Source organism: Astatotilapia calliptera, chromosome 3 (genome assembly GCF_900246225.1).
Source record: "Astatotilapia calliptera chromosome 3, fAstCal1.2, whole genome shotgun sequence".
Classification (NCBI taxonomy): Eukaryota; Metazoa; Chordata; class Actinopteri; order Cichliformes; family Cichlidae; genus Astatotilapia; species Astatotilapia calliptera.
The window spans coordinates 23,342,643-23,368,924 of NC_039304.1; the positions used below are offsets into that span (position 1 = coordinate 23,342,643).

General features: G+C 39.1%; 1 protein-coding gene across 6 annotated transcripts; it reads left to right on the plus strand.

Moving 5' to 3' along the window:
- Window positions 1-1,186: 1,186 nt before the first annotated feature.
- LOC113018995 (myelin-oligodendrocyte glycoprotein-like) lies at window positions 1,187-25,806 on the plus strand. Of its 6 annotated transcripts, XM_026162475.1 has the most exons (6): window positions 10,949-11,140; window positions 18,826-18,953; window positions 19,809-20,168; window positions 24,495-24,578; window positions 24,674-24,780; window positions 24,859-25,806. In XM_026162475.1, the coding sequence occupies exons 2-6, from the start codon at window positions 18,887-18,889 to the stop codon at window positions 24,895-24,897; spliced, it is 657 nt and encodes a 218-aa protein (XP_026018260.1). In that variant the 5' UTR covers window positions 10,949-11,140; window positions 18,826-18,886; the 3' UTR covers window positions 24,898-25,806. The 6 variants fall into 6 exon arrangements, 4 of the variants coding, with proteins under 4 accessions (XP_026018259.1, XP_026018257.1, XP_026018258.1 ...); XM_026162474.1 differs by lacking the exons at window positions 10,949-11,140; window positions 18,826-18,953; window positions 19,809-20,168; window positions 24,495-24,578 and adding exons at window positions 1,187-1,449; window positions 5,251-5,628; window positions 5,763-5,846; XM_026162472.1 differs by lacking the exons at window positions 10,949-11,140; window positions 18,826-18,953; window positions 19,809-20,168; ... (1 more) ...; window positions 24,674-24,780; window positions 24,859-25,806 and adding exons at window positions 1,197-1,449; window positions 5,251-5,628; window positions 5,763-5,846; window positions 5,939-6,048; window positions 6,127-8,547.
- The last annotated feature ends 476 nt before the right edge of the window (window positions 25,807-26,282 follow it).

Sequence of the window (26,282 nt, forward strand, 5' to 3'; positions counted from 1 at the left end):
CTGTAACTTTCATTTTTTTGACTTTGTGCTTTTTTTTTTGTCTTTTCCACTGCACACTCACACTGATAACATTTAATCATGGTTAACTTTGGTAGTAGAAAGAAACTGAAGATGAACTGACGGAAAGATAAAGCAGCAGTGGATGGACTCTCATCTCATTTTGACCACAAGAATGTGACGGAACAACAGAGCACAGGTGGTCCAGCTACACCTTGCCAAGAGTACTGCTGCAGTTGAAACTCAGAACCAGTCTACTGTTATCATCTATCGTTCACCTGGCTACAGAGTTTCTCTGATTTCAGACTTTATATCTGATTTTTCTCACTAGATCAGCTCTGCTCCACCAGCTCCCCCTGGTGGTTGGGGAACATACTGCCGGTTGGGCACAGTAATAACAGGAACTATTTATACTGTTTGTACGGTGCATAAAACAGTTACATATTTATGTAAACGTATTTATTTATATAAAAACTGAATTAAGCTGGACAGGCTGTGGTTAGTTTTTTAATAAAAATACACATTTGGCCTAAATTCACTGCTCTTGTATTGAAGTTTGTGTCACAGTGGGAGGCGGGTCACATATTGGCCTTAACACTTATATGACTGGGTAGCATTAGCAATTTACAGCCAGCAGATTCTTTTGTTTGTTTGTTTTCTTTCCCTCAAAAAAGGGATGGTGTGATAAAACGTTTTTTCAAGCCTTTACTTGGTATTTACTACAAAATATGTGTTGTTTTAATTGTTTGTTAATTTTCCCCAATTTCTTATTTTGTTTGAATTCACTGTTTTGCTTTTGTCTGTAGAAACACTTTGCGTTTTCTACCTCCACATAGTAATAGTTACGCAAACCAAACAAGAAATGCAACAAGACATTTGTTATCTCTTTGTAAACCGGTGATTCATTGTTGTGACATCCCTCCTTTTGATATATACTTATATATACATGTACTTTATTTATTTTTTTTACTGTTTTAATATATACAAAATCATTCGTTGTCAGGTGACATTTAACAACAATTCAATCTGTCATGACAAAGATGTTTTTCTGAAAACAAAAATCACATGACAAATGGCAATTTAAAAAAAGAAAAGAAAAATCTAGAACTGTAAACAAATATTGCCAAGGAAACACCAAGCATACCAGTTAACCCGGAAAAGCGTATTGGCTATGTCATTTTAAGCCAATCAACACAGAGAGGGGTGGAGTTTAGATCCGCCCATATTTCCAAAACACACTGAGAGTATTTGAGCAACCGGCGGAGAGAAAATGTGTCAGAGAGAATATTCGGGAGCAGGAGGCAGAAACACAATCGAGAGGAGCCTTCATTCGTTCATTCAGACTGTGTACTTTATCCACCATGTCTGTGTACAACTCGTTCTTTGAGGACTCTTCGTTCCTGTGGACTTCTATCCTGTGCTCGGCTTTCAGCGTGTGGACTCTGGTTCAGGGTAAGCGGATATTTTAAACGTTACTCTGAGCTGCAGTTTAATAACATTTTATGAATCAAATCAGCCAAATTAACTATTATCAATTTTCCTTTGCCGTGTGGTATTATAAGCGATGACAGCTTTCAGCGAATTACTTTGACATTACATAATAATATATTAAATGTGATGATTCTCGGGTAACTTCTCCTCTAACGAGCGGTTTATTTTCGTGATTTTATTTTGATCCACCGAACAGTCTATAACTGTGAGTGTCATGTCTGTGTGTGAAGGTTTAAGGCCGATACTGAAGCCACACGAAGCAGAACCCTGAGTTTATCACAATGTAAACAGTAACCATGTTTGTTCTGTTTACACACGTGCTTAGCAACACTTCCGGTGACGCGATAACTGTGGCGATTCGGGGAAAACCAACATCTGGTTATCTGAAATAATGACGTATACATTAACTAAACATCCGGTTTGTCGCATGAAATGTTTTCAGAGACTCGTTTCGCGCAGTCGTTGCTGTGAAATTTACAGTTTGGAATGAGCCGCCATCTTGTTTCAGGCTCAAACCTGAATCACGTGATTTTCGTCCAATCAGGGCGGCTCTAATGTGCTGTGACCTAGTGTATGTGTGTAAATATATATTTCTATTTTTAACGTTAAATGAAATCGAATCAATTTACAAAAATTATTAATTAAAAAAATTTAAGTGGACTGGAATACATACATTAATAATATATGTTTCAAATTTAAAAAACGTGTAATCCCAAACAACAACCAATAAATATTTACACTTTAAACCGAACGAATGAAGCAAAGTCTAGGTACTTATTATTCTTGTATAGCCCTGAGCTCAGCTTAATCTCATCACAGTGGATATCAGGTGGAGAATGAAGCTAAACAAGTAAATAATGACAGGATTAAAATGAATAAATTAAAAAATAATGAATGAATGAATAATTATCCAGTATGATGATCAAATGCTTGGCTGGGTTGCAGAAGATTCACATTAATAGTTAGTTGTTTTAAAACGATTAACCTGTAGCCTCTTATGGAGCCCTCCTTTGTTTTACATAATCAGGTAGTTCATCTTGGCAGAGAAGGAATGTTTGATTTGTATTGTGGTTTCTTTTTTCATATTTTATTGATATTAAGTTGTATATGTTGTAATCATATTTAATTTTTTGGCAATTATGATTTTGATATTCCCAATGGAAATTTAGCATTCAAGTGTCCTTGCTCTAAGTTTCTAAACAAGGGGTTGATGACTTTGTCTTGTCTATTATTACTTTGACTTTATCAGAGTTACAACTAATGAATCACTGTTGTAGGTAATATTGGTCACTCTACATGATAACAGCACTCACAACCTGATATGATAGTATAAATTAAATATTACCTGAAAAAACTAATTCAATGAGTTTGAACTATTATTCTTAATTTTTTAAAAACAATATTAATATTCTAATTTTTTCATATTTTTCTTTTCACGATTCATGTTTTTGTCTATGGTTGCATTATAAACTCTGTTCAAACCTTTTCCAGTTTGATTGGACAGTTTAGTAAGTTGTGGATTTCTTTTTCCAGTTAATCTGATGTCCCTTGATAGAACACAGTGTCTTCTAGAAGTGTAGGAGTCACCTTCAGCAGCCATCGCGGTAACATGTCCACACTTTGAAATTTGTTACACTGAATTTAAAAAGTAACGATCAGTGCCTGCAAAAAATGCTATCAAGAAAGGAGGGCGAGCTAAACCACACTGTTTATTTTGAATGTTTTATATATGGACAATACACCCTTACTTTAGCAATTTTTATAATGAATCCAACTTAAAATAAGACAGTATTTATATTATCAGTGAAGAGACAACGTTTGGTCCTGTGTTTCACTGCACAGTTTCAGGACCGAGTGGTTAAACCTCAGCACTTAATAGCTTCACTTTAGCTTAATAGTTGCATTGTTTTTGCCACACAAACACCAGAAACTGCATCATACATAATTATAAATCTAGACACAGTCCCATGAATGTTTGTGCCCGCTATTACAGAAGTGTATATCTGTACAGTTTTATACTCACCGTGAAAAGGGAACTTACACTAAGTAATTAGAGATTGCTTAATGTAAGCAGGTAACCTTAAAAAAGGAAAATATTGTTTTATTGATCAGAATTTGAATTCTCGTGAAGAGCCTTCTCTAAAGGCAAAAAGCAGATTTAAAACTAAGCAATGTATAATGAATATGTTGTTTATTCCTCCCTGTAGAATTAAACGGAGGGATTTCATATATTTATAAAAACAAAATAGTTTTACTAAGGATAAAAATTCATTCTAATCTCAAATGTCTTCAAATCTTTTACGTTTTTGAGCATTTATTGCTAAGATACAAAATGTAAATCTTACCTTATATTTTATACCAAAAGAGCTCAAAAGGGGAATAAATAAATGAAAAATAAACCCAGAAAACAACAAAGAAATGTAAAAAAAAAAAAAGTAAAAAGCTTACGCTTAGAAAGAAAAGAGACTGGATTTCTTTAAGTTTCATGAAGCTGTCTCAGGAGTCCCAGGTTTTTTAAGCCATAGTGGGAGTTTTCCCTTAAGAGGGTTGTTGACACACTATTTATCATGTGCCTCATCACATGAGCCAAGATGTGAAAAAGAGTGTGGGTCATTATCACCAGATGTTTCGGGTGAAACCGCTGTGAGACCTTGCCTCATCCTATCACGTGATCCATTGAAATCGACTGACGCAAGATGTGAGTGAGCGTTAAGGTGTCTGGGGAGGATCTCAAAACTGGCTTATAGATGGCAGACAGTTGGTGTCGTAAACCACCGCCTCTGTTCAAAGACAGTCGCTCACAGTATGGCGTCTTTCACTCCTCTTTCAAACCATCTGTCCTCTCTGTCCAATATGTGAACATGGATGACTGACAACTTACACAGACATAATGAACATTTAAATAAAGCTCAATCCAAGTATAATCCAATGAAAGTGATACATTAATGAAATTAAAATATTTACTGTTTATAAGGCAGCAAAGCGTTTCTCTTTATTAAAGACACAAAGCTGAGCCTGACACATTTAATCTCATTACAAAGTTACAGGCAACAGTTCATCCTTGGGGGTGGGACATAAATATTAGATGGTAATCCAACCAAGACGATGAGATATTTCAGTCCAACAGAAATCAGCATTCTCTCTTTATAAAAAAAAATCACATATTTAAAAAAAACAAAAACAAATTGCATGTTACATAACAAAAAGAACATGACTTTGTTTATTCCCCGAATCCAAACGTTCCTTACATAAACGCTTGAGTTGAAGACAGTAGGAATGGTTTTGGTTCTTCGAAGAGGTCTTCTCCAGGTCTAAATACTGACAGGAAGTCGCAGGTATTTCAGCTTCGAGGTGGTCCTGTGAGTCGCTGAGCCACCCTACCAACATGGTTTATTAAGAGCCAAAGTGCCACAGTGTGACCAGGATGTTCCAGGTGTTTCAAATAAGAGTTAAAGCATCTGCATGAACATAAAACGGGAAAAATCATTCTGGCAGACTTTAACGCAAGGGCTTGAGACTACAATAATCTGGATGGCTGAAAACCTTCACAGATATGTCACTACTTCATTTAAACTGAAGGATTAAACAGTTCTTTTTACCAAATATACTGAGGAGTAGTTGTTTCATTTAATTTGGTCCCAGAAACACTTCTGCGGTAACAGCACAAAGACTCATGGGGCTGTTAATGATCTTCAGGTCTTCACGGTGTAACTCTACAGGGGTCTGTGGGAATTCGGGAGGTTTAATTTTCAATATTTCCAGGTGAGGTTCTGGTGATTGGGTCAAATCTTCCAATCATCGCTGCTCCGGGTGATGATGTCATCCTGCCGTGTCACCTGGAGCCCATGTTCGATGTCCAGGGTATGACGGTGGAGTGGTCCAAACCCGACCTGAAGCCCAACCCGTCGGACCGTCTGAGCCGAGTGGAGTACGTTCACCTGTACAGGGACAGGCAGGAGGTTCCCGACATGAAGATGGCCTCGTACTTCAGGAGGACGGAGCTGTTCATGGACGACATGAAACACGGGAACATTTCACTGAAGATCCTGAACGTGTCGGAGGAAGACAACGGCAGATACAGATGTTTCATCCCCAAGCTGCGGAGCAGAGTCAAGTCTGCAATCGTTGAACTTATAGTCGGTCAGAAGATTTGTTCAATCCAAACTGAACTTTCAGACTTGGAATCATGCTTTGTGTATTATTTTAACTCATTTCCAAACTTTCAGTCTCATTTTATCAGCTTATTATAACTCTAGTGTTTATGGTCTTTTTAGATCCAAATTTTGCTAAAACCTCCACGACGGAGACGCCATTGCACTTCCAAACTCCAGATCCTCAGGACGTGACTCCAGCAAACGGTGAGAAGTCAAATTTTCTCTGTGTCACTTGTGTTTGGGTGACATTTTTTTGTCCATTTGTGGTAACCTTGTTTATTTCTCGTCTACGTCAGCAGGTCGATCCAGGGTCTCGGTGGTCGCCGTTGTCATCACCTTCATGTCGGTTCTGGTTGTCGTCGCTTTTTCTGCATGTTTCTCTCGCTGCCTTCATCAGAAATTAAATGTAAGTAAGAAACAAATAAAACACAAACATGTTGTTGCTTCCTGTTAGACTGACTCATTATTCAATTTCTTTCAACAGAAGCTTTCAGAAGGCAAAACGACCCAAAGCCAAGTATAACTATTCCAGGTGCCTTGCGAACGTTGGTGTTAATGGAGCCGAGACCATTTGAGATTTATCTTTTCTGGATCTTCACAGTCAAGTGGAAAATTTAAACCAGCAGCCACTGGGAGACACTCGGGCCAAGCAGCACTGAGGTCATCATAAAGCCAGTGGATTTTATTTATCGAGCTCATTTTCAAAGAAAAAGAACATTTAAGGATTTAAGGACTTCCTAGTCCCTTTAATGCAAGACTGAAGAAAACCTCCTCTGCTCAAGATGTAGAAGGATGAAGATCATATTTATTTTTATGGATTTGTATTAACTTGAAGACTTAAAATTCTAACTTATTAAAGTTTTACACCTTACTGGTTAAGGACAAAGTAATTCTTCCTAAAAGCTACTAGTGATGGACAAATTAAAAGAGGAAGTCCTCCCTGAAATCGATTTGCTGCTTTATTTATAAAGTTTTATTGGACATTTCCAGCTCAGTGTGTTGGAAAAAGATTTTTCTATCAGTGTGGATCTTGGAGATGCAGAAGATTGTAAAAACATCAACAGGATTTGATGTAACCATAAAGTTTGGAAACCACATTCAAGACTTTTTGTTTCTTCATGTTTACCAAATCAGTTTAATGCAAGTCTGAATCAAAACAGGTCGGTTATCGTGACACTGATGTGGAGAAAGTGTTTACTTACAAAGGCTGTCCTGGATGACATCATGTAACTGATTTTCACATGAGACTTTATGTTTTTAAACTAATTTATCAAATTTAGCTTGAAATTGGCTGGTGGGCAGATCTCTACGACAGAGTCAATGCATTTCTTAAGCTGATACAGAGCTCCGGTTTATGTAAGGAAAACTAGAAGTGTCTATATTTTTTAATTTTAAGTTACAAAATAAAGATACAAACAGATTCTGATTTAAATTTTTGTTGCAGTTATCAGTGATAATTTCGTCATGTACATTTGACCTACCTCTGGTAAACGACACAGCTAGCTCCCATTCTCCTTGTTTCTCATGGAAATGCAACAAAATATCAGCGCTTATAGAAGAGTAGAGCAGACATGTGGACACGTTGATGCCAAGGAAAAGCAGACGCTTTGTGAACCGTGTGGGGCAACTCTCACACAAGCAGCACTTTATATGTTAGACAGTCAACTTTAGACTCAAAGATTTAGCTGCTTACTGGAAATGACTAAAACTACATCAAAATTTACTTTCAAAATTAACGATGACTGAGAGACTAATGCCTAGCTGTTATTTCATTCCTCTTTAACTGATGACCTCAGACAGATCCTTCACTGACTAATCTTATAACCACTCCCTGAACACCAAACGCCTGCAGGCAGGGCACCAAGATGTTGTTTGTGCTGTTTGTTGTTTATTGCTGCTTTTATAGTTTATAGCGGTTATTTTGTATTAAGAGTCACAATGTAGCTCCATGTACCTGCGCTCTGCATTATAAGCTCAAACATACCCAGCAAACATCCTGAGAGCCTCTCTCAGGTCAAAACTGACCATAGTACGATTGTTTCAGTCAACTCAGAAGTTTGTGTGTTCAATTCATGTTTTAGGCTTCATTGGACCAATTTTTTCTTTTTGTATATTTTGTTTTGTTATAATTGATTAAGGAAGAGTAGAACACAATTTTAGGACACAAAATTTCTTATCGTAGAAAGCAACAACATCCAGGCCACGGATGTGCATTTTAGATCGAGGGCCACATACAGCCAACTTTGATCTTAAGGAACAGACTGGAACAGGTCAGAATGGAGTCTTTGTTGGGCCGATTCTGGACCCTGGGCCTTATGTTTGACTCCCCTTATCTAGGCGATGTTAAAGAGTAGATCAAAATTATGTCTGTAATGTCTACAACTTAGTTCAAATTTAAGTTTGGAACATTTTTTTCTAACCAGGATAAAAAACAAAAAACAAGTTATTCAACATCAAAATGTTTGCTGGGTAGGTGAATATTTACAAAAAAAGGCCTTTATCTGCCTTTTATTATTTTTGCTTACTTTAATTTGTGTTTTTTCGTTCCCTGCTTTAGCACTTTATTAACTGCACCTTACATTTATTTCAGCTCATTTGTCGTTAAGGCTTGACTTTCATTTTCTTTTGCTTTTGTGTAGAAACTTTGTACAAATGTTCCAGTTCTAATTAAAAGTGTTGCACGCCTCATCAAACTGGTCATATTTCATTACCACTGTTGTCTTGTGTGTTTCACAGACTGAAAGAGCCACTGCTGCTGCACTGAATTAAAGTTGTGTGTCTTTGTGTTCTTTGTGCATCTGTTCTGTTGTGTACAGATGGATACTGGGACTGTTCACAGTTTTGAAGATTTTATATAAAGTTCATTCTCGGATGGATTTAAATAAAGTTATTTTTTATATGAATACAGTGACTGTGTGTGTGTACTCATATTCAATTCTCTACTCTCAGTGAATATCTATTTTAAAATCATTGGTCTCACACGTGCTTTTTTACACCATTTGAAGCAGAACCATCATCTGAAGCCTTGTTTTTTGGTATTTACATGTCCTGTACAGTTTCTCGCTCTGTGGCGAGCTAGTTTTCCTCGCTTTGCATGCAGTTTAAAGACAATCTGTGACCCTCCCTGCTTCCCTCACAGCCTCTATGGGGAAAACACTCATATTACTAATAAGACTTACAGTAAAATATGATTGCTCACAAGAGTGACACTACTCCTGTTTTTCCCATGCATTATAATTTTACTTAACTTTAGGCAACATTACAGAATAATGGATGAGAAAATGTGCGAGGGAGGATAAATGCTTAGGCGAGACAGTCTGGGAAGAATAGTTTCTTGTTTCACGTGGGTTTTTATTCCACATGACTGAGAGTCGAGAGAGTTGTCCCGCCATCGTTCATAATGCCTGAGGTGTGCTGGTGTCCAGTAGAGCCATTTGAGGGTCTCCGATGCTAGCCTCCCAGCCAGCCCTCACATCTCGGGGCAGAGGCCTCTGTCACTGGCCCTAGATCTTGTCCCATTTCTGGCCTACTCTGTGAACTCTTCATTTATGTTTTGACTTGTGTGCGCCCCCTTTGTCTTTTGTCCTTGTCTTTTTCCAACTCGCACACTCACACTTGGATAACATTTTAATCAGTGGGTTAACTTTTGGTAGGTAGAAAAGAAACAGAAGATGACACTGGACTGGAGATAGATAAAGCAGCAGTGGGATGGACTTCTCCATCTCCATATTTTGGTACCCCACAAAGAATGTGACGTTGAACAACATCCCAGCAGCAACAGGTTTGGTCCCAAGAACTACACACTTTGCCAAGAGTACTGCTGCTGATGTTGAAACTCAGAAACCAGTCTTACTTGTTATCATCTATCGTGCACCTGGGCCTTACAGAGTTTCTCTCTGATTTCTCAGACTTTATATCTGATTTAGTTCTCAGCTCAGATAAAATAATTATTGTGGGTGATTTTAACATCCATGTAGATGCTAAAAATGACAGCCTCAGCATGGCATTTAATCTGTTAATCATTTTCAGCTCTGCTCCACCAGCTCCCCCTGGTGGTTGGGGAACATACTGCAGGTTGGGCACAGTAATAACAGGAACTATTTATACTGTTTGTACGGTGCATAAAACAGTTACATATTTACGTAAACGTATTTATTTGTATAAAAACTGAATTAAGCTGGACAGGCTGTGGTTAGTTTGTAATAAAAATACACATTTGGCCTAAATTCACTGCTCTTGTATTGAAGTTTGTGTCACAGTGGGAGACAGGTCACATATTGGCCTTAACACTTATATGACTGGGTAGCATTAGCAATTTACAGCCAGCAGATTCTTTTGTTTGTTTGTTTGTTTGTTTTCTTTCCCTCAAAAAACGGATGGTGTGATAAAACGTTTTTTCAAGCCTTTACTTGGTATTTACTACAAAATATGTGTTGTTTTAATTGTTTGTTAATTTTCCCCAATTTCTTATTTTGTTTGAATTCACTGTTTTGCTTTTGTCTGTAGAAACACTTTGCGTTTTCTACCTCCACATAGTATTAGTTACGCAAACCAAACAAGAAATGCAACAAGACATTTGTAATCTCTTTGTAAACCGGTGATTCATTGTTGTGACATCCCAGGTTCAAGGTACAAGGTTCTTTATTTGTCACATGCATAGTTATACAAGTATAACACACAGTGAAATGTAGCCGGACACGCTCCTCGATATGTGCAAAAATTTGGGGGGGGGGGGTGTAGAGGAAGAACATTATATATATATATATATATATATATATATATATATATATATATATATATATATATATATATATATATATATATATATAGTATATACACTGGGTGAATGTGCAGCAGCTCCTGTATAGAAAAGCCTGAGGATCTTTGGAGAGACCCTGAACTTCCTCAGTTGTCGTAGGTGATACAGGCGCTGCCTAGCCTTTTTGGTCTGGAAAATCCCTCCTTTTGATATATACTTATATATACATGTACTTTTTTTTCTTTTTTTACTGTTTTATTATAATCATTCGTTGTCAGGTGACATTTAACAACAATTCACTCTGTCATGACAAAGATGTTTTTCTGAAAACAAAAATCACATGACAAATCGCTGACCGCAATTTAAAAAAAAAAAAAAGAAAAGAAAAATCTAGAACTGTAAACAAATATTGCCAAGGAAACACCAAGCATACCAGTTAACCCGGAAAAGCGTATTGGCTATGTCATTTTAAGCCAATCAACACAGAGAGGGGTGGAGTTTAGATCCGCCCATATTTCCAAAACACACAGAGTATTTGAGCAACCGGCGGAGAGAAAATGTGTCAGAGAGAATATTCGGGAGCAGGAGGCAGAAACACAATCGAGAGGAGCCTTCATTCGTTCATTCAGACTGTGTACTTTATCCACCATGTCTGTGTACAACTCGTTCTTTGAGGACTCTTCGTTCCTGTGGACTTCTATCCTGTGCTCGGCTTTCAGCGTGTGGACTCTGGTTCAGGGTAAGCGGATATTTTAAACGTTACTCTGAGCTGCAGTTTAATAACATTTTATGAATCAAATCAGCCAAATTAACTATTATCAATTTTCCTTTGCCGTGTGGCAGGGCTGTGCAGAGAGGTTTAAAGGGGCGGGTGCTCAAAGTTAAAAAGGGGCACATTGAACCAGGCTGAATAACAACAACACACATTCATCAAGAATCTAATATGGGCAACAAGGCAAAGCAAACGTAGCCGATGCTTTACCTGATGGGTACAATGTTGCTGCTGATAGTGCTGGAGGGCAGGGCTGTGTTGATCTGAGACTGTAGACATTAAAAAGTCCATAGGAGAGATGGTAGCTGATTAAACAAGTGTCATGAGATAATAACAAAATGCAAAGATTGGTGACAGTGCTTGGAACCATAAGGCAACAAAAAACTGTGAGAAATAATTTAGGCTCTGCCTGTGAATCACTCTTTGCTTCTCTTCTTCCTTCCATCCCATCATTTCATATATCATTCTCCACTTGCTGTCTATGTGAGAACAAGGCACAACTTGCTATTGCAATAAACTATAATCTAATTATCCACACCTAACAACTCTTGCACTTAATCTATAATAAAATGATGACAGAAAAATGTTATAGCACTGCCTTTAGTAGCCTCACACACCTCCTGCTGTTTCCTCCTCATGTCCTTACCAGCCATGTCTGCACAATGTTATATCCTGAGTAATATTTTTTTTAAAAATCCATCTAAATAAAACACACACATGCACACACAGTGACATTTTAGACCTTCTTCAGAATACTGTATATACTATGGGCATCATGGTGCTGATCCAGAATCCTTACATTGTTATTTATTACTAGAGCTACAATAATAAAGCAAAGAGGAGGGGGAAGTAATAAATATGAAATAATGTATTTATGATGATTCCATTTGTTTCACTATCCACTCTGTGCAGGGGCAAAGCTTATTACATTTTTAAAACTGTAGAGATACAATAATTTCACTACTGTAAAATCCAAATTTTGTCTTATTTAAAATATAAATCTGATATAATCTGCTTCTTAATGTATGTTCTTTAAAATACAGCGTGTGTTTTTAATATATTATAATTATAATAATGCATAATTATGTGGACATGCATATTAGATCGTTTTTAGTGAAATATAATCCCTCCAGAAAGGCAGGAAAAGCCCGGAAACTTACTTTAAAACTAAATATGTTCCCTAAAACGGTGACAGAGCTGCAGACCCATGACAGCCTTACACAGGTAGCCAGCAGCTGTGACCAGCACTACATGTGCAGTTAATAAAAGGACAGGTAATGTTTGTCGCGCTGTTGCACACACAGCACGCTCGTTTGTTTCAGTTCGTCAGTTGCAACAAGACAGCTTACCAACGTGTACGTAATAAGCTAATACTCCTGTGTGCTACACACTACAGTGTGAGCTGTACACCTACTTACTGGTTTTGTTGCATCAGTCTGTGTCTCTGAGTTAACTTGTGTTTCTCCTACAGCTCCGGACCGGAAAAAATGCGCGTGCTCTTTGTGAGCTCGTTCCCGGTGTTGTGCCAAAAAGTGATTGTCTGCCAGAAACTGATTGCCGTCCGCGGCAGCGCGCGCAGCTGCTTAAAGCTTAAAGCGTCCGTGCAACTGATATAACGTGGGGGGGGGGGGGGGGGGAAACCCAAACACATTTATGCCTTTGTTATTAGGCAAAGGTATGCATTTATGGAGCTTTAACGTTTCTTGTAACCGAATTATGACGCTTATCAGAAGGTTGCTTTCAGTGTGTAGCGCAGTCACGAATGACTACACGCATCACGATGGAATAATTAATGCCCACAGGTTTAGTATGTCTACTCTCGTTGTTCATATTTGTTATAAGACTGTCGAATAGTAGTTAAAACAATAAAGACCTATTGTGCCAGTATCACCATGACTCTTTCTTGTTTGTGCAGAATAACGACTGAGAACATGGCATTGTAGCGCTACCAAAAAGTGATTGTGGCCTATAACTTGTCACTGAAACAATATTTCGGCTTCAAACTTGTTGGGTATCATCCAAAAGGATGATATGTGGCACATCATATCCCAAACAGTCTCTAAGAAATCCTGAATAACTTTTAAAGGATCATTAATACCCATAATATGCCATTTTAAGCCTGCCAAAAAGTGATTGCCGCCTATATCTTGTCACTGAAACAATGTTTCTGCTTATGCTTGTTTATGCAATGTTTCAGGATGCTTATCAAAATGCTTATGAACTTGCAAATTAAAAACATGATGCATTTAAGGTAACCTTTTTTCATTTTTATTTAAGAGGCGAATTTGTTCTAGTGTGCGATGGCCGAACCTGTTGCTTTTCGTGGAGATAATTTCTCCTGCATTAAGGGACATCCCTTCACATGGCACAGAGGAGGCTGGAGTGCAGAGAAACTGGTAGAGATGCAGTTATACAGTCTACCTGGGCCCCACAAACTATCAGCTAAAGAGAATAAATACATTCAGTTGCTGCACATTTGGCAGACTAACATTTTCAGATTAATTAAACAATAAAATATTTTTTTTTACAACATTACATGTAAACAGTCAAATGGAAGTTTTCTAAAGTTATTTAATGATATTTATATTATGGAAGCAGATTTTTGACATTTTACCTTTTTCCCGTTTTCAGATATAATAAACACGCACAAAACAAAAGCAAACGGCCAGAACACAAAGCTGGAAAACCCACCCGATTGACAAAAATCAACTCAAAATACTCCCACACAACAGAACCTCTTCTATTCCTCGCTGGCTCAAAATCTCTCAGTAGAATGATCAGTGGTTCGCTATCTGTCACCATCAAAACACCACAAATCCCACGAATGATTCGCTTCCTTATAAACCATTGAATCAGATACCGAAGCAGTTAGGTTCTAAATGAAGCTTCAGACGTCACTGATCACGTGACTCTGGCCAAACGAATCAAGCTTCGACACAGTGCTTCTGAAGCAGTGTGTTGATTTTTTTGACACACGCACCGGAGCTTCAGCTTCAAGCGGGCCATCACTATTATTAAGCTTTTAATGAAATTTTCAGATTGTCTCTGTCAGGGACCCTGGGTCTGAGCGACCCAGGCCGCTAAATTTGGACACAGGTATGAAACCAGATGCTGCTTCTTCTTCTTCTTTGGGATTTAACAGCTGGCATCCCTGGACATGCAGTGCTGCCCTCTTCTGTTTCAGTTGGTTATTACACTCTTAAATCCTACTACTTATTCTTGCGTCTTTCAGGATTTTACAAAGCTTCAAATGACATGTCGACAATTAAATTAGTTGTCGACATTTTTAATAGTCGACTAATTGTGGCAGCCCTATTGGTGAATATGTTTTTTTTGCACTACAGTGTTTAAATATATGTTATATTCTAAACTATGCAATATATTTAACCTTGTTAATATAAAGTAATTAAATTAGTTGATCCTTTATGTTTCTGTGAGACTGAAGGAGACAAACTTTGAAGTCACTGATGCTTGAAATACTTCCCATGGGTGGTGCAGCAGATACTGGACAGCACATAAAATGTTCTGAGAACTTCAGGGGTCTCATCAAGCAGCATAACTGCAGATCAGCCAGTAGATGGCAGCAATCTCCTAAATCAAGACCTGCTTCCACCAACTTTGATTTTTATTATGATTTCTAAATGGTTTATATTTTGTGCGGTAGATTGTTTTATGGTAACAGTGTATTCATAACAAATTGAAGAGATGTTCATGCTGTCTGTATTAATTCATTTTTTTTATTTTATTTATAATTTAAGTTTTTTTTTCTTCACGTTTCACATCAGCTGCTGATTACTGACAGACATCCAGCTGTTCTGTCACATCTGTTTACTGAATGAACTTCAGCTTCTGATGAGAATGGGCAAGGATTTCAGTCTCTAGATGTGCAAAGCTGGTAGAGACATACCCCAAAAGACTGGCAGCTGTAATTGCAGCAAAAGGTGGTTCTTCAAAGTATTGACTCAGGGGGCTGAATAATTACGCACACCCCACTTTGCAGTTATTTATTTGTAAAAAATGTTTGGAATCATGTATGATTTTTGTTCCACTTCTCACGTGTGCACCACTTTGTGTTGGTCTTTCATGTGGAATTCCAATAAAATTGATTCATGTTTGTGGCTGTAATGTGACAAAATGTGGAAAAGTTAAAGGGGGCCGAATACTTTTGCAAGCCACTGTAGGCTTTCTTGACTTGACTTGACTTGACTTCCTTACAGGCAGACCTCAGTCAGTCAGAGTTGGTACAATGACATCAGGTACAAAGATGGTGAGCACAGCGACTCCCCAAGGCTGTGTGCTCAGTCCACTCTTGTACACGCTCTTCACCAGGATCCCCAATTATACATCAGCGGGATTCTGGTGGAGAGGGTGAAGACCTTCAATATATTTACAGAACACCAATTATGAGCTATTGAGCCATCGGCCCCCGGGGGCCAACCCCCTGAACTTATAATAGCGTATAATGAACTGTTCCTTGAGCTCCTGTCTTGTTGGTGGACATTTGGTTTTGGACTGTTCCCTGTGCTCCTGTGCCCTTGATGGATATTTTGTTTTGGACCCTGGACCCCAAAGGTTTAATATGAAGTTTATTACACAAAGATGTTTTAGTGCTTTAGTGCATTGAGTTTTTAAGACTACAAAGCTCTTTATCTGAATGCCAACGAGATGTGGAGTCACCACCGTCTTCCACCCAGGAACAGCTGAACTGTGAACTTTTGTGCTGTCGCTCCCGCGTCGACCTTCTGATCTCTATGGACACTGCCTCCTTGGACTCCAGCATTTTTTTGTTTTGAACTGTTTTTGTATATTTCTGGACTCAGTTTTGGAAAGCTGTTGGCTTTCAGCCCTGATCGTGTCCGTGCCGTCGGGTGAGAAAGGCGACATCTCACTGATTCTGATGTTTTGGCAGGTCCGCGCTTTGTGTTTATGCCCTTTTTGCACTGATTCTATCATGAACTAGCTCTGTGCAGGCAGATAAGGACCCAAATGCAAAACTCATGAGCATGAGTCCAAAACTGAGAAGAAGGTCGACGCAGGAGCGACAGCACAAAAGTTCACTGAACTTTTGTTCAGTGAACTGCAGTTTCAGACACTCCTACAGCATATGACAGTTTTTTGTTTTTGTTTTTTTTAAATACGTTTTATTTTTTAAACACGTGTTTTCAAAATTGGAGTTCAAGTTATTTTTACTTCCAACAGTGTTAACATACTACACAGGTCATGAACAAGATTTTTTTTAATTTTCATTGTAAGTGGGCTAAAGCAGTTAATTAAAAGTAGTCTAACATAAATGTAAATGCTGTAATTTGATTATTTCAATAAACCGTGCAACCTGGATGGATTTGATGCTGGCGTGACCACAGTGCACACGTCTGCTGTTGCTCACAGTGGTCCTAGGGACCGCTCAGGGAGCTTGTGTATTCGCTCAGATACATGAAAAATTAGAGGGAACATTACCTGGGCTCCCTCTTTACTCTGGCAACTGGTACAAAGATAACAGCGCACAGTCGTCATCAACAGTGTGTGATACAACTGCACATTTAATTCTCCATCTTGGGATTATTTTCTTTTGCTGAGGCATGCACTGTGCAGCGATTTGGGACCTGGAGTAACAATGGAGTTGCGGTATTTGTCCACATCAATTTTGAGGAAATTCATTAAGCTGTTTTCTAACTCTCTTAGACTACACTACACGCTACTATGTCACTGGTGATTACAACACAGCTTCAGTTATTCTGTTTCATGACACGGGGCACAAACCCAGTAAACCTCAGTCCCAGAGCCACAAACAGGAGGTGTGGGACTTTAGCAACTGGATAAACCAAAAGAGATCTGGGAATGTTTTTGTTGTGTCCTCATGGCGACCAATGACACGCCCCAAAATTACGCATGACGTCTTAATAAGATCGTCTCCCTGACAGCCACTCAGCAGTCGCGTTTAGGAGCGGAGGAAGTCCGAGTCACCCCGTCAGTCTCTGCTAGTGATTGGCAGATGAAGCTTCATGAAGCACTGAAGCTTTTCATCCAATTGGTTCACCCCAGTGCAAAGCTTCTTGAAGCTTCATTTGCTCTAGCAGGACACCTACTGGACGTAAAAATATTAGTTGGCATGAATTTGAAGAGTGTGGCCTTTTGCACACAGCCTGTAAATGTCAACAACAAAAGGAGTGTGTAAAACATGTATATTGTAGTGATGGCAGAATACTGTGTATATTTATAGTGGCAGTATGGAAAATGATCATTTACTGTGAGGTGAGGTGTGGTTGGGTGTGGACAGTGGTTGTGCTTTTGTAACGTTGAGGTATGGACAGCTACACACTGAGCCTCAGTCCTGCCCATATTTTATTGTGTAAAAACTCAATTTTCACTGCTTTTATGACCTTTTAGTGGGAAGAACATAGCTAGGATTTAATGATTTAACAAATCTTTTGAATCCTTTGTCCTCCACAATGCTAAATAGCTGGGAGTCCTTCATCACCATGCTGACCAGGTCTTCATCTATTGGAGATTGTTCTCCTGAGGAAAGACAATAAAGACAAAGCACAAATATAAATATCACACACGTAACTTATTACAGTTGTATAATATTGTTATATCATTTAGTAACATTACAGCATGCTATATTATCATTTCATTTGATGGCTCACCTGGTCTTGCTCCACAATCGGTGTTCCCCTTATTCTCACGCAAAGCTCTGTAGTGCCTAAGCATGGATGAGGTGTTGTTGTTATATCCCAGCTCCCTGGCACAGAGCAAACACTTCACCTTGTACAAAAGTCAAGACAGCTTAACACAAATTGTATTGCACCATCAGTATTATGAAAATACATCTTCTGTAGAAATTTACATACCTTGTTGGGAGGAATAAGATCAAGATGTTCCCACACAGGGGAGGACATCCTCCTCTTCGTAGCTGGCTCCATTCTCTCCTGACTTTCTCTCCTCACTCTCATAAACCTCCAAACTGTCTCCAAACTCTCACTAACCGCAACTCTCCATCAAACACCCACATTTTTGAATGAAGTCTGAGGGGTCAGACTTTTCTGTCCTAGAGATAAATATCTATACAGACGTCACTGGATTCAACTGAATTCCAACCATTTGTTTAAGCTTTTCCCACTAATGTGCTGTTTATCAGAGATGAAGACGTCAGCTGCTCCTGCAAACACAGTTGGTAAAATCTTCTCTGCTGGAAAACCGTGATGATGTTTCCAGGTAACAGAGGTTCAGTCAGTTTTACACAGAATTTCATTTAGAAAAGAAAAACTTAGTTTTTTTTAATCCAGCAACATTTGATTTTTGTCTGATTTTGCCAGATTTGACCACACTTTCCTGTTCAGAATAAATAAAAACAGATTTATGATGCTTTGTGGGGATTTCTAAAGCATATTCCTGTAAATTACCTCTGCATGCTGCTCACTGTGTTGTATTTTCCTGATTTCAGTTTAGTTTTCAATCGTTTTAGAGATTTTTAGGTGTTGCTCAGGATTCCCCTCACTCTTGAACTTGGTAGATTTCTGTTGGTTGTTGGTGTTGTTGCTCGCAGCCACCAGCTAACATTAGTAGTTGGTCAGTATCGTAGCGGCTGACATGCTGCTGAACATGCAGCATGTCTGTGTGTTGAGATGTAACAGTTATATTTTTGTCTGCAGCCTGAATGTGAAAATGAAGAAGAAGATCTGGATCCCCACAGATTGTTAAGAAGATGACATCATGGATTTCATGCCTTTCCTTGTGGTCCCACTGTGGACTTCAATTCTTCACTTGGATTTTGTTAAAGGTAAATAACGTTTCTATTACGTTCTAGTTCATTGGATTAGCACAGACTCTGTGTTTATCTTATTTACTGTATTTCCATAAATGTTAGCAGACATTTCAATAAACCACTGCATCCATTTCACATTTTCCTACAAAGAATTGAAAGCAATGAAATGCAGCTCAATACTTCCACAGCTTTGTATTCACAAGCTGCACGGTTTATTTCGCGGACCAAATTTAATGCTGGGATATTTTAATGTAGTCCTTGCTACTGTCATGCTTAACATAAGCATTCCTACCAGGTCATGAGTATTTGGTCTTATTTGGAACAAGTTCTGAATGTTGTGGGACAAAGATTTATTTGCTGCTTTGTACATTGTGCAGTTCTGACGTCAACCAAGTCTTTAAATTTAAGAATATTACATTTGAGGAAAAGTGGATTTGCTGGTTCTCTTGAAGTGGTTTTACTTATTAACCTTATTGCTCTTCTTTGCAGAATGTATGTGTTTCCCCACACTTACACAATATATAATTCAAGGAAGTCTAATGGGACAATACTGCGTGTGTGTGTATGTGTGTGCGTGCGTGTGTACATGTGTGTGTATATGTATTTATGTATATATATATATTTATTTTCTATTGGTCAAATATGTGGGATTCCCAAATATTATCAATTTTGTTTGTACTCAGTTTCAATGTTGATTTATTATAGTCAAACCAAGTTTGTATCCTCAGTAAACAATAAGATTTTCAATTAGTTTGAAATTTCACATGTATGTCAGTAATGTACAATATGGACAGGAGCATGTCAGGAAAAAAAAGTTCTGATGTTGTATAAAGTTGTGAGTGTGTCTGCTCCTCTCTGTCTCCTCAACAGGATCATTTGTAGTGGATGTGACACAGAGCTCCTATCAGGCAGAGGAGAACCACAACATCACACTGGAGTGGACGTTCACCACCAAACCAGACACGTCCATCTCATCACTGAAGGTCTTCTGTATCCTGAATAATGGCCATAAATACTGGACTTTTTATCATCTTTTTGATGGTGTCGAGTTCTCAGAGGATCAGGACAAAAAGTTTTCAGGACGAGTCCAGAGTGACAAAGACGGCCTCAGAGAAGGACGAATCAGACTCCAGCTGTCCAGACTCAGGACTGAGGACTCGGGTCTGTACCTGTGTGAGGTGGACACAGGTTATGGCCACGGCTACAACAGCTGCAGACTCACCGTCTCTGGTAAGACAATTCATTTATACACATGTGATCAATGAACTTGAGATAAGAATGTATATGTAAATGTTACACCAAATAAACAGAAGATTATTGGTTTCGTTTTACAGCTGTACCAGGGGTTATATTTCTTTGTTCTTTGTGTACATTGACTCATTATCATGTGCTTGAATCTGATGGTAATTAGTGTGAATGCTTTATTATCTTTATTATTATTATTATTATTATTATTATTATTATATATTTTTTAAATGGTTTCTTTGAACTCTACGGCGTTTGTCTTTTTTTTTTTTTTTTTTTTTCGCCTGTCCCATTTGGTTCTTTAGCCATCAGAATTGTTGTCTGAAGACCAACAAGGATACCCAATGGATTTACTTTGCCAAATGGATCATCGTGGCATTGCCGTATTGGTCCATTTGATCGATCTTTGTTTTTATTATTTATTATATTTTATTTTCAGATGTTACAGACGGGACAGACATGAGTGAGGGATAGGAAAGGGAGAAAGAAAGAGGAAGGAAAGGAAAAACAGAAGGGGAGAGGGACAGTGAGAAAGGGGGGGAGAAAAAAAATAAAAATCTCCTGGATCCTGGATGGAACAACTGTACTTCACTGGCTTCAGTCAGATTCCTGTCGTTTCAAGGTATTCGTAGGAGCCAGAATCTCAGAAATTCAAAACCTCACAAACAGCCAAGACTGGAGATACATCAATTCAGCCACAAATCCTGCTGATGATGTTACGAGAGGTAAATCCCTGAAAGAGTTCCTTAGCCCAAACAGGTGGACCGAGGGTCCCTCGTTTCTGCATGCACCTTCGAATAACTGGCCCACAGTTACAGATCTCCATCCGGATGATGATCAGACTGAGTTAAAGAAAGCCTACTTCTTTGGTATTGTCAGTATACCCTCCCATAGATACACACCCAGCTTCAGAACCTATCAAGAGCTATTGGATTTCACGGCTCGTTCACTCTCCAACCAAAAGGGTAACATTCCTTCTGCAGCAGAACAAGAAATCCTTCGTCAGGCACAACTGGACAGTTTCGGTGAAGATTTGGCCCATTTGCAGTCAGACAAACCCCTTTCATCCGACAGCCGTCTATTGTGTTTGTCACCAGTGCTGTGCAAGAATTCTGAACTTATCCATGTAGGAGGCCGATTACGGCAAAGCCCAGACTTGGAATTGAATGTCATTCACCCAATAGTACTTGATCCGGCGCATCCAGTGACCAAACTGATCATACAAAAATTATGATGACAAACTGCATCATGCTGGTTCAGAAAGACTTTTTGCTGAACTACGTCGGAAATTCTGGATTCTCAGAGGAAGGGAAGCAGTACGCAGGCATCAGTATAGCTGCGCTGCATGTCAGAAATGGAGAGCACAGCCCATCATTCCAAAAATGTTAGACTTGCCTGCTGCTCGTCTTAGGTTATTCAAACCACCTTTCTACTCCACAGGAATAGACTGCTTTGGACCATACAAGGTCAAGACCGGCCGCAGATCGGAGAAAAGGTGGGGAATAATATTCAAATGTCTCACCACTCGGTGCATACATCTTGACCTCCTAAACAGCATGGATACCGACTCATTCCTCATGGCCCTCCAACGATTCATTTCTCGACGAGGAACACCCCTGGAAATCATATGTGATCAAGGAACTAACTTCAAAGGAGGAGATAAGGAACTACGGGCAGCCTTTAACAACCTTGCTCCGACTCTACAGCCGGTCCTGATGACTAAAAGAATCCATTTCAAATTCAATCCCCCGCATGCACCCCATTTCGGTGGAGCCTGGGAGAGGGAGATACGTTCTGTGAAGAATGCTCTGAAGAGAACCATTGGTGCCCAAATGTTCACTGAAGAGGTCTTAAGAACAGTCCTAATTGAGGTTGAAGGCATTCTTAACTCAAAACCCCTAGGCTATGTATCCTCAGACATTGCGGATATTGACCCCATAACCCCAAACCTTCTCCTTATGGGCCGACATGATTCGTCACTTCCCTTAGTATCCTATTCTGATTCTGACCTCCTAGGTCGACGACGATGGCGACATGCACAAATATTGGCAGATCACTTCTGGCGGCACTTCATAAAAGACTATCTACTATCCCTCCAAAGAAGACCCAAATGGCAGAAGGAGAACCCAGATCTCACATAGAACTCTGTTGTCATGATTATGGATTCACACCTTCCACGTGCCCTTTGGCCTGTAGGGAGAGTGACACGCTTGCTGAAAAGCCCAGATGACCGCATCAGAACTGTGGAGGTCTTAGTACAGGATAAAACCTATATCCGCCCTGTCTCCTGTCTGATCCCCCTGCCCCCGCTTCCTGACGAAGATCGATCCTGACCATATCAACATATTTCTCTCTAGAAAATATGGGGGCGGCTGTTGTAGAGACCCACCCTTTGGCAAATCCCAGCACACCCACTCACTTCACCAGATGCACCTTGTTTAGTTCTCTCACCTTTGATTGGGTGTGGTGCTTGTCCTCGATTGCACTCACCTGTCACACATTATATGTCACACATTATATAAGGACTGCATTCACTTTTGGCTCACTCTTTCTTCACTTCCACACGGGGCGGCAGCTGAGCTGTGGCAGTCCATGTGTGTCTTTGTTTCCTCCCTTCTTTGCCTTATTTATTTGAGAATAAAAGGAGAACCCTGAGAATAATTCTGAATTAGATGGCTGCTTATTCTTATTCTAACCGGATGAGCCCATGATGCTGATTGCTTAAGCCCTGAACCCTCCTTCCTTCAAAACAATTATCACCAGATGTTTCGGGTGAAACCGCTGTGAGACCTTGCCTCATCCTATCATGTGATCCATTGAAATCGACTGGTGCAAGATGTGAGTGGGCGTTAAGGTGTCTGGGGAGGATCTCAAAACTGGATTATAGATGGCAGACAGTTGGTGTCGTAAACCACCGCCTCTGTTCAAAGACAGTCGCTCACAGTGGACATAGATGACGTCTTTCACTCCTCTTTCAAACCATCTGTCCTCTCTGTCCAATATGTGAACATGGATGACTGACAACTTACACAGACATAATGAACATTTAAATAAAGCTCAATCCAAGTATAATCCAATGAAAGTGATACATTAATGAAATTAAAATATTTACTGTTTAAAAGGCAGATTTAATCTCATTACAAAGTTACAGGCAACAGTTCATCCTTGGGGGTGGGACATAAATATTAGATGGTAATCCAACCAAGACGATGAGATATTTCAGTCCAACAGAAATCAGCATTCTCTCTTTATAAAAAAAAATCACATATTTAAAAAAAACAAAAACAAATTGCATGTTACATAACAAAAATAACATGACTTTGTTTATTCCCCGAATCCAAACGTTCCTTACATAAACGCTTGAGTTGAAGACAGTAGGAATGGTTTTGGTTCTTCGAAGAGGTCTTCTCCACCCTACCAACATGGTTTATTAAGAGCCAAAGTGCCACAGTGTGACCAGGATGTTTCAGGTGTTTCAAATAAGAGTTAAAGCATCTGCATGAACATAAAACAGGAAAAATAATTCTGGCAGCCTTTAACGCAAGGGCTTGAGACTACGATAATCTGGATGGCTGAAAACCTTCACAGATATGTCACTACTTCATTTAAACTGAAGGATTAAACAGTTCTTTTTACCAAATATACTGAGGAGTAGTTGTTTCGTTTAATTTGGTCCCAGAAACACTTCTGCGGTAACAGCACAAAGACTCATGGGGCTGTTAATGATCTTCAGGTCTTCACGGTGTAACTATACAGGGGTCTGTGGGAATTCGGGAGGTTTAATTTTCCATATTTCCAGGTGAGGTTCTGGTGATTGGGTCAAATCTTCCAATCATCTCTGCTCCGGGTGATGATGTCATCCTGCCGTGTCACCTGGAGCCCATGTTCGATGTCCAGGGTATGACGGTGGAGTGGTCCAAACCCGACCTGAAGCCCAACCCGTCGGACCGGCTGAGCCGAGTGGAGTACGTTCACCTGTACAGGGACAGGCAGGAGGTTCCCGACATGAAGATGGCCTCGTACTTCAGGAGGACGGAGCTGTTCATGGACGACATGAAACACGGGAACATTTCACTGAAGATCCTGAACGTGTCGGAGGAAGACAACGGCAGATACAGATGTTTCATCCCCAAGCTGCAGAGCAGAGTGAAAGCTGCTGTTGTTGAACTTGTAGTCGGTCAGAAGATTTGTTCAATCCAAACTGAACTTTCAGACTTGGAATCATGCTTTGTGTATTATTTTAACTCATTTCCAAACTTTCAGTCTCATTTTATCAGCTTATTATAACTCTAGTGTTTATGGTCTTTTTAGATCCAAATTTTGCTAAAACCTCCACAACGGAGACGCCATTGCACTTCCAAACTCCAGATCCTCAGGACGCGACTCCAACAAACGGTGAGAAGTCAAATTTTCTCTGTGTCACTTGTGTTTGGGTGACATTTTTTTGTCCATTTGTGGTAACCTTGTTTATTTCTCGTCTACGTCAGCAGGTCGATCCAGGGTCTCTGTGGTCGCCGTTGTCATCACCTTCATGTCGGTTCTGGTTGTCGTCGCTTTTTCTGCGTGTTTCTCTCGCTGCCTTCATCAGAAATTAAATGTAAGTAAGAAACAAATAAAACACAAACATGTTGTTGCTTCCTTTTAGACTGACTCATTATTCAATTTCTTTCAACAGAAGCTTTCAGAAGGCAAAACGACCCAAAGCCAAGTATAACTATTCCAGGTGCCTTGCGAACGTTGGTGTTAATGGAGCTGAGACCATTTGAGATTTATCTTTTCTGGATCTTCACAGTCAAGTGGAAAATTTAAACCAGCAGCCACTGGGAGACACTCGGGCCAAGCAGCACTGAGGTCATCATAAAGCCAGTGGATTTTATTTATCGAGCTCATTTTCAAAGAAAAAGAACATTTAAGGATTTAAGGACTTCCTAGTCCCTTTAATGCAAGACTGAAGAAAACCTCCTTTGCTCAAGATGTAGAAGGATGAAGATCATATTTATTTTTATGGATTTGTATTAACTTGAAGACTTAAAATTCTAACTTATTAAAGTTTTACACCTTACTAGTTAAGGACAAAGTAATTCTTCCTAAAAGCTACTAGTGATGGACAAATTAAAAGAGGAAGTCCTCCCTGAAATCGATTTGCTGCTTTATTTATAAAGTTTTATTGGACATTTCCAGCTCAGTGTGTTGGAAAAAGATTTTTCTATCAGTGTGGATCTTGGAGATGCAGAAGATTGTAAAAACATCAACAGGATTTGATGTAACCATAAAGTTTGGAAACCACATTCAGGACTTTTTGTTTCTTCATGTTTACCAAATCAGTTTAATGCAAGTCTGAATCAAAACAGGTCGGTTATCGTGACACTGATGTGGAGAAAGTGTTTACTTACAAAGGCTGTCCTGGATGACATCATGTAACTGATTTTCACATGAGACTTTATGTTTTTAAACTAATTTATCAAATTTAGCTTGAAATTGGCTGGTGGGCAGATCTCTACGACAGAGTCAATGCATTTCTTAAGCTGATACAGAGCTCCGGTTTATGTAAGGAAAACTAGAAGTGTCTATATTTTTTCATTTTAAGTTACAAAATAAAGATACAAACAGATTCTGATTTAAATTTTTGTTGCAGTTATCAGTGATAATTTCATCATGTACATTTGATCTACCTCTGGTAAACGACACAGCTAGCTCCCATTCTCCTTGTTTCTCATGGAAATGCAACAAAATATCAGCGCTTATAAAAGAGTAGAGCAGACATGTTGTGATTAAAGTTGTGTGTCTTTGTGCATCTGTTCTGTTGTGTACAGATGGATACTGGGACTGTTCACAGTTTTGAAGATTTTATATAAAGTTCATTCTCGGATGGATTTAAATAAAGTTATTTTTATATGAATACAGTGACTGTGTGTGTGTACTCATATTCAATTCTCTGTGAATATCTATTTTAAAATCATTGGTCTCACACGTGCTTTTTTACACCATTTGAAGCAGAACCATCATCTGAAGCTTTGTTTTTTGGAATTTACATGTCCTGTACAGTTTCTCACTCTGTGGCGAGCTAGTTTTCCTCGCTTTGCATGCAGTTTAAAGACA

Bases quoted from the DNA above. Each gene is read 5' to 3' on its own strand.
- LOC113018995 (XM_026162472.1), top strand. From the start codon at position 1,359: ATGTCTGTGTACAACTCGTTCTTTGAGGACTCTTCGTTCCTGTGGACT. The intron at 1,450-5,250 runs GTAAGCGGATAT...CAATATTTCCAG, and splicing joins CGTGTGGACTCTGGTTCAGG to GTGAGGTTCTGGTGATTGGG. The intron at 6,049-6,126 runs GTAAGTAAGAAA...TTCTTTCAACAG, and splicing joins GCCTTCATCAGAAATTAAAT to AAGCTTTCAGAAGGCAAAAC.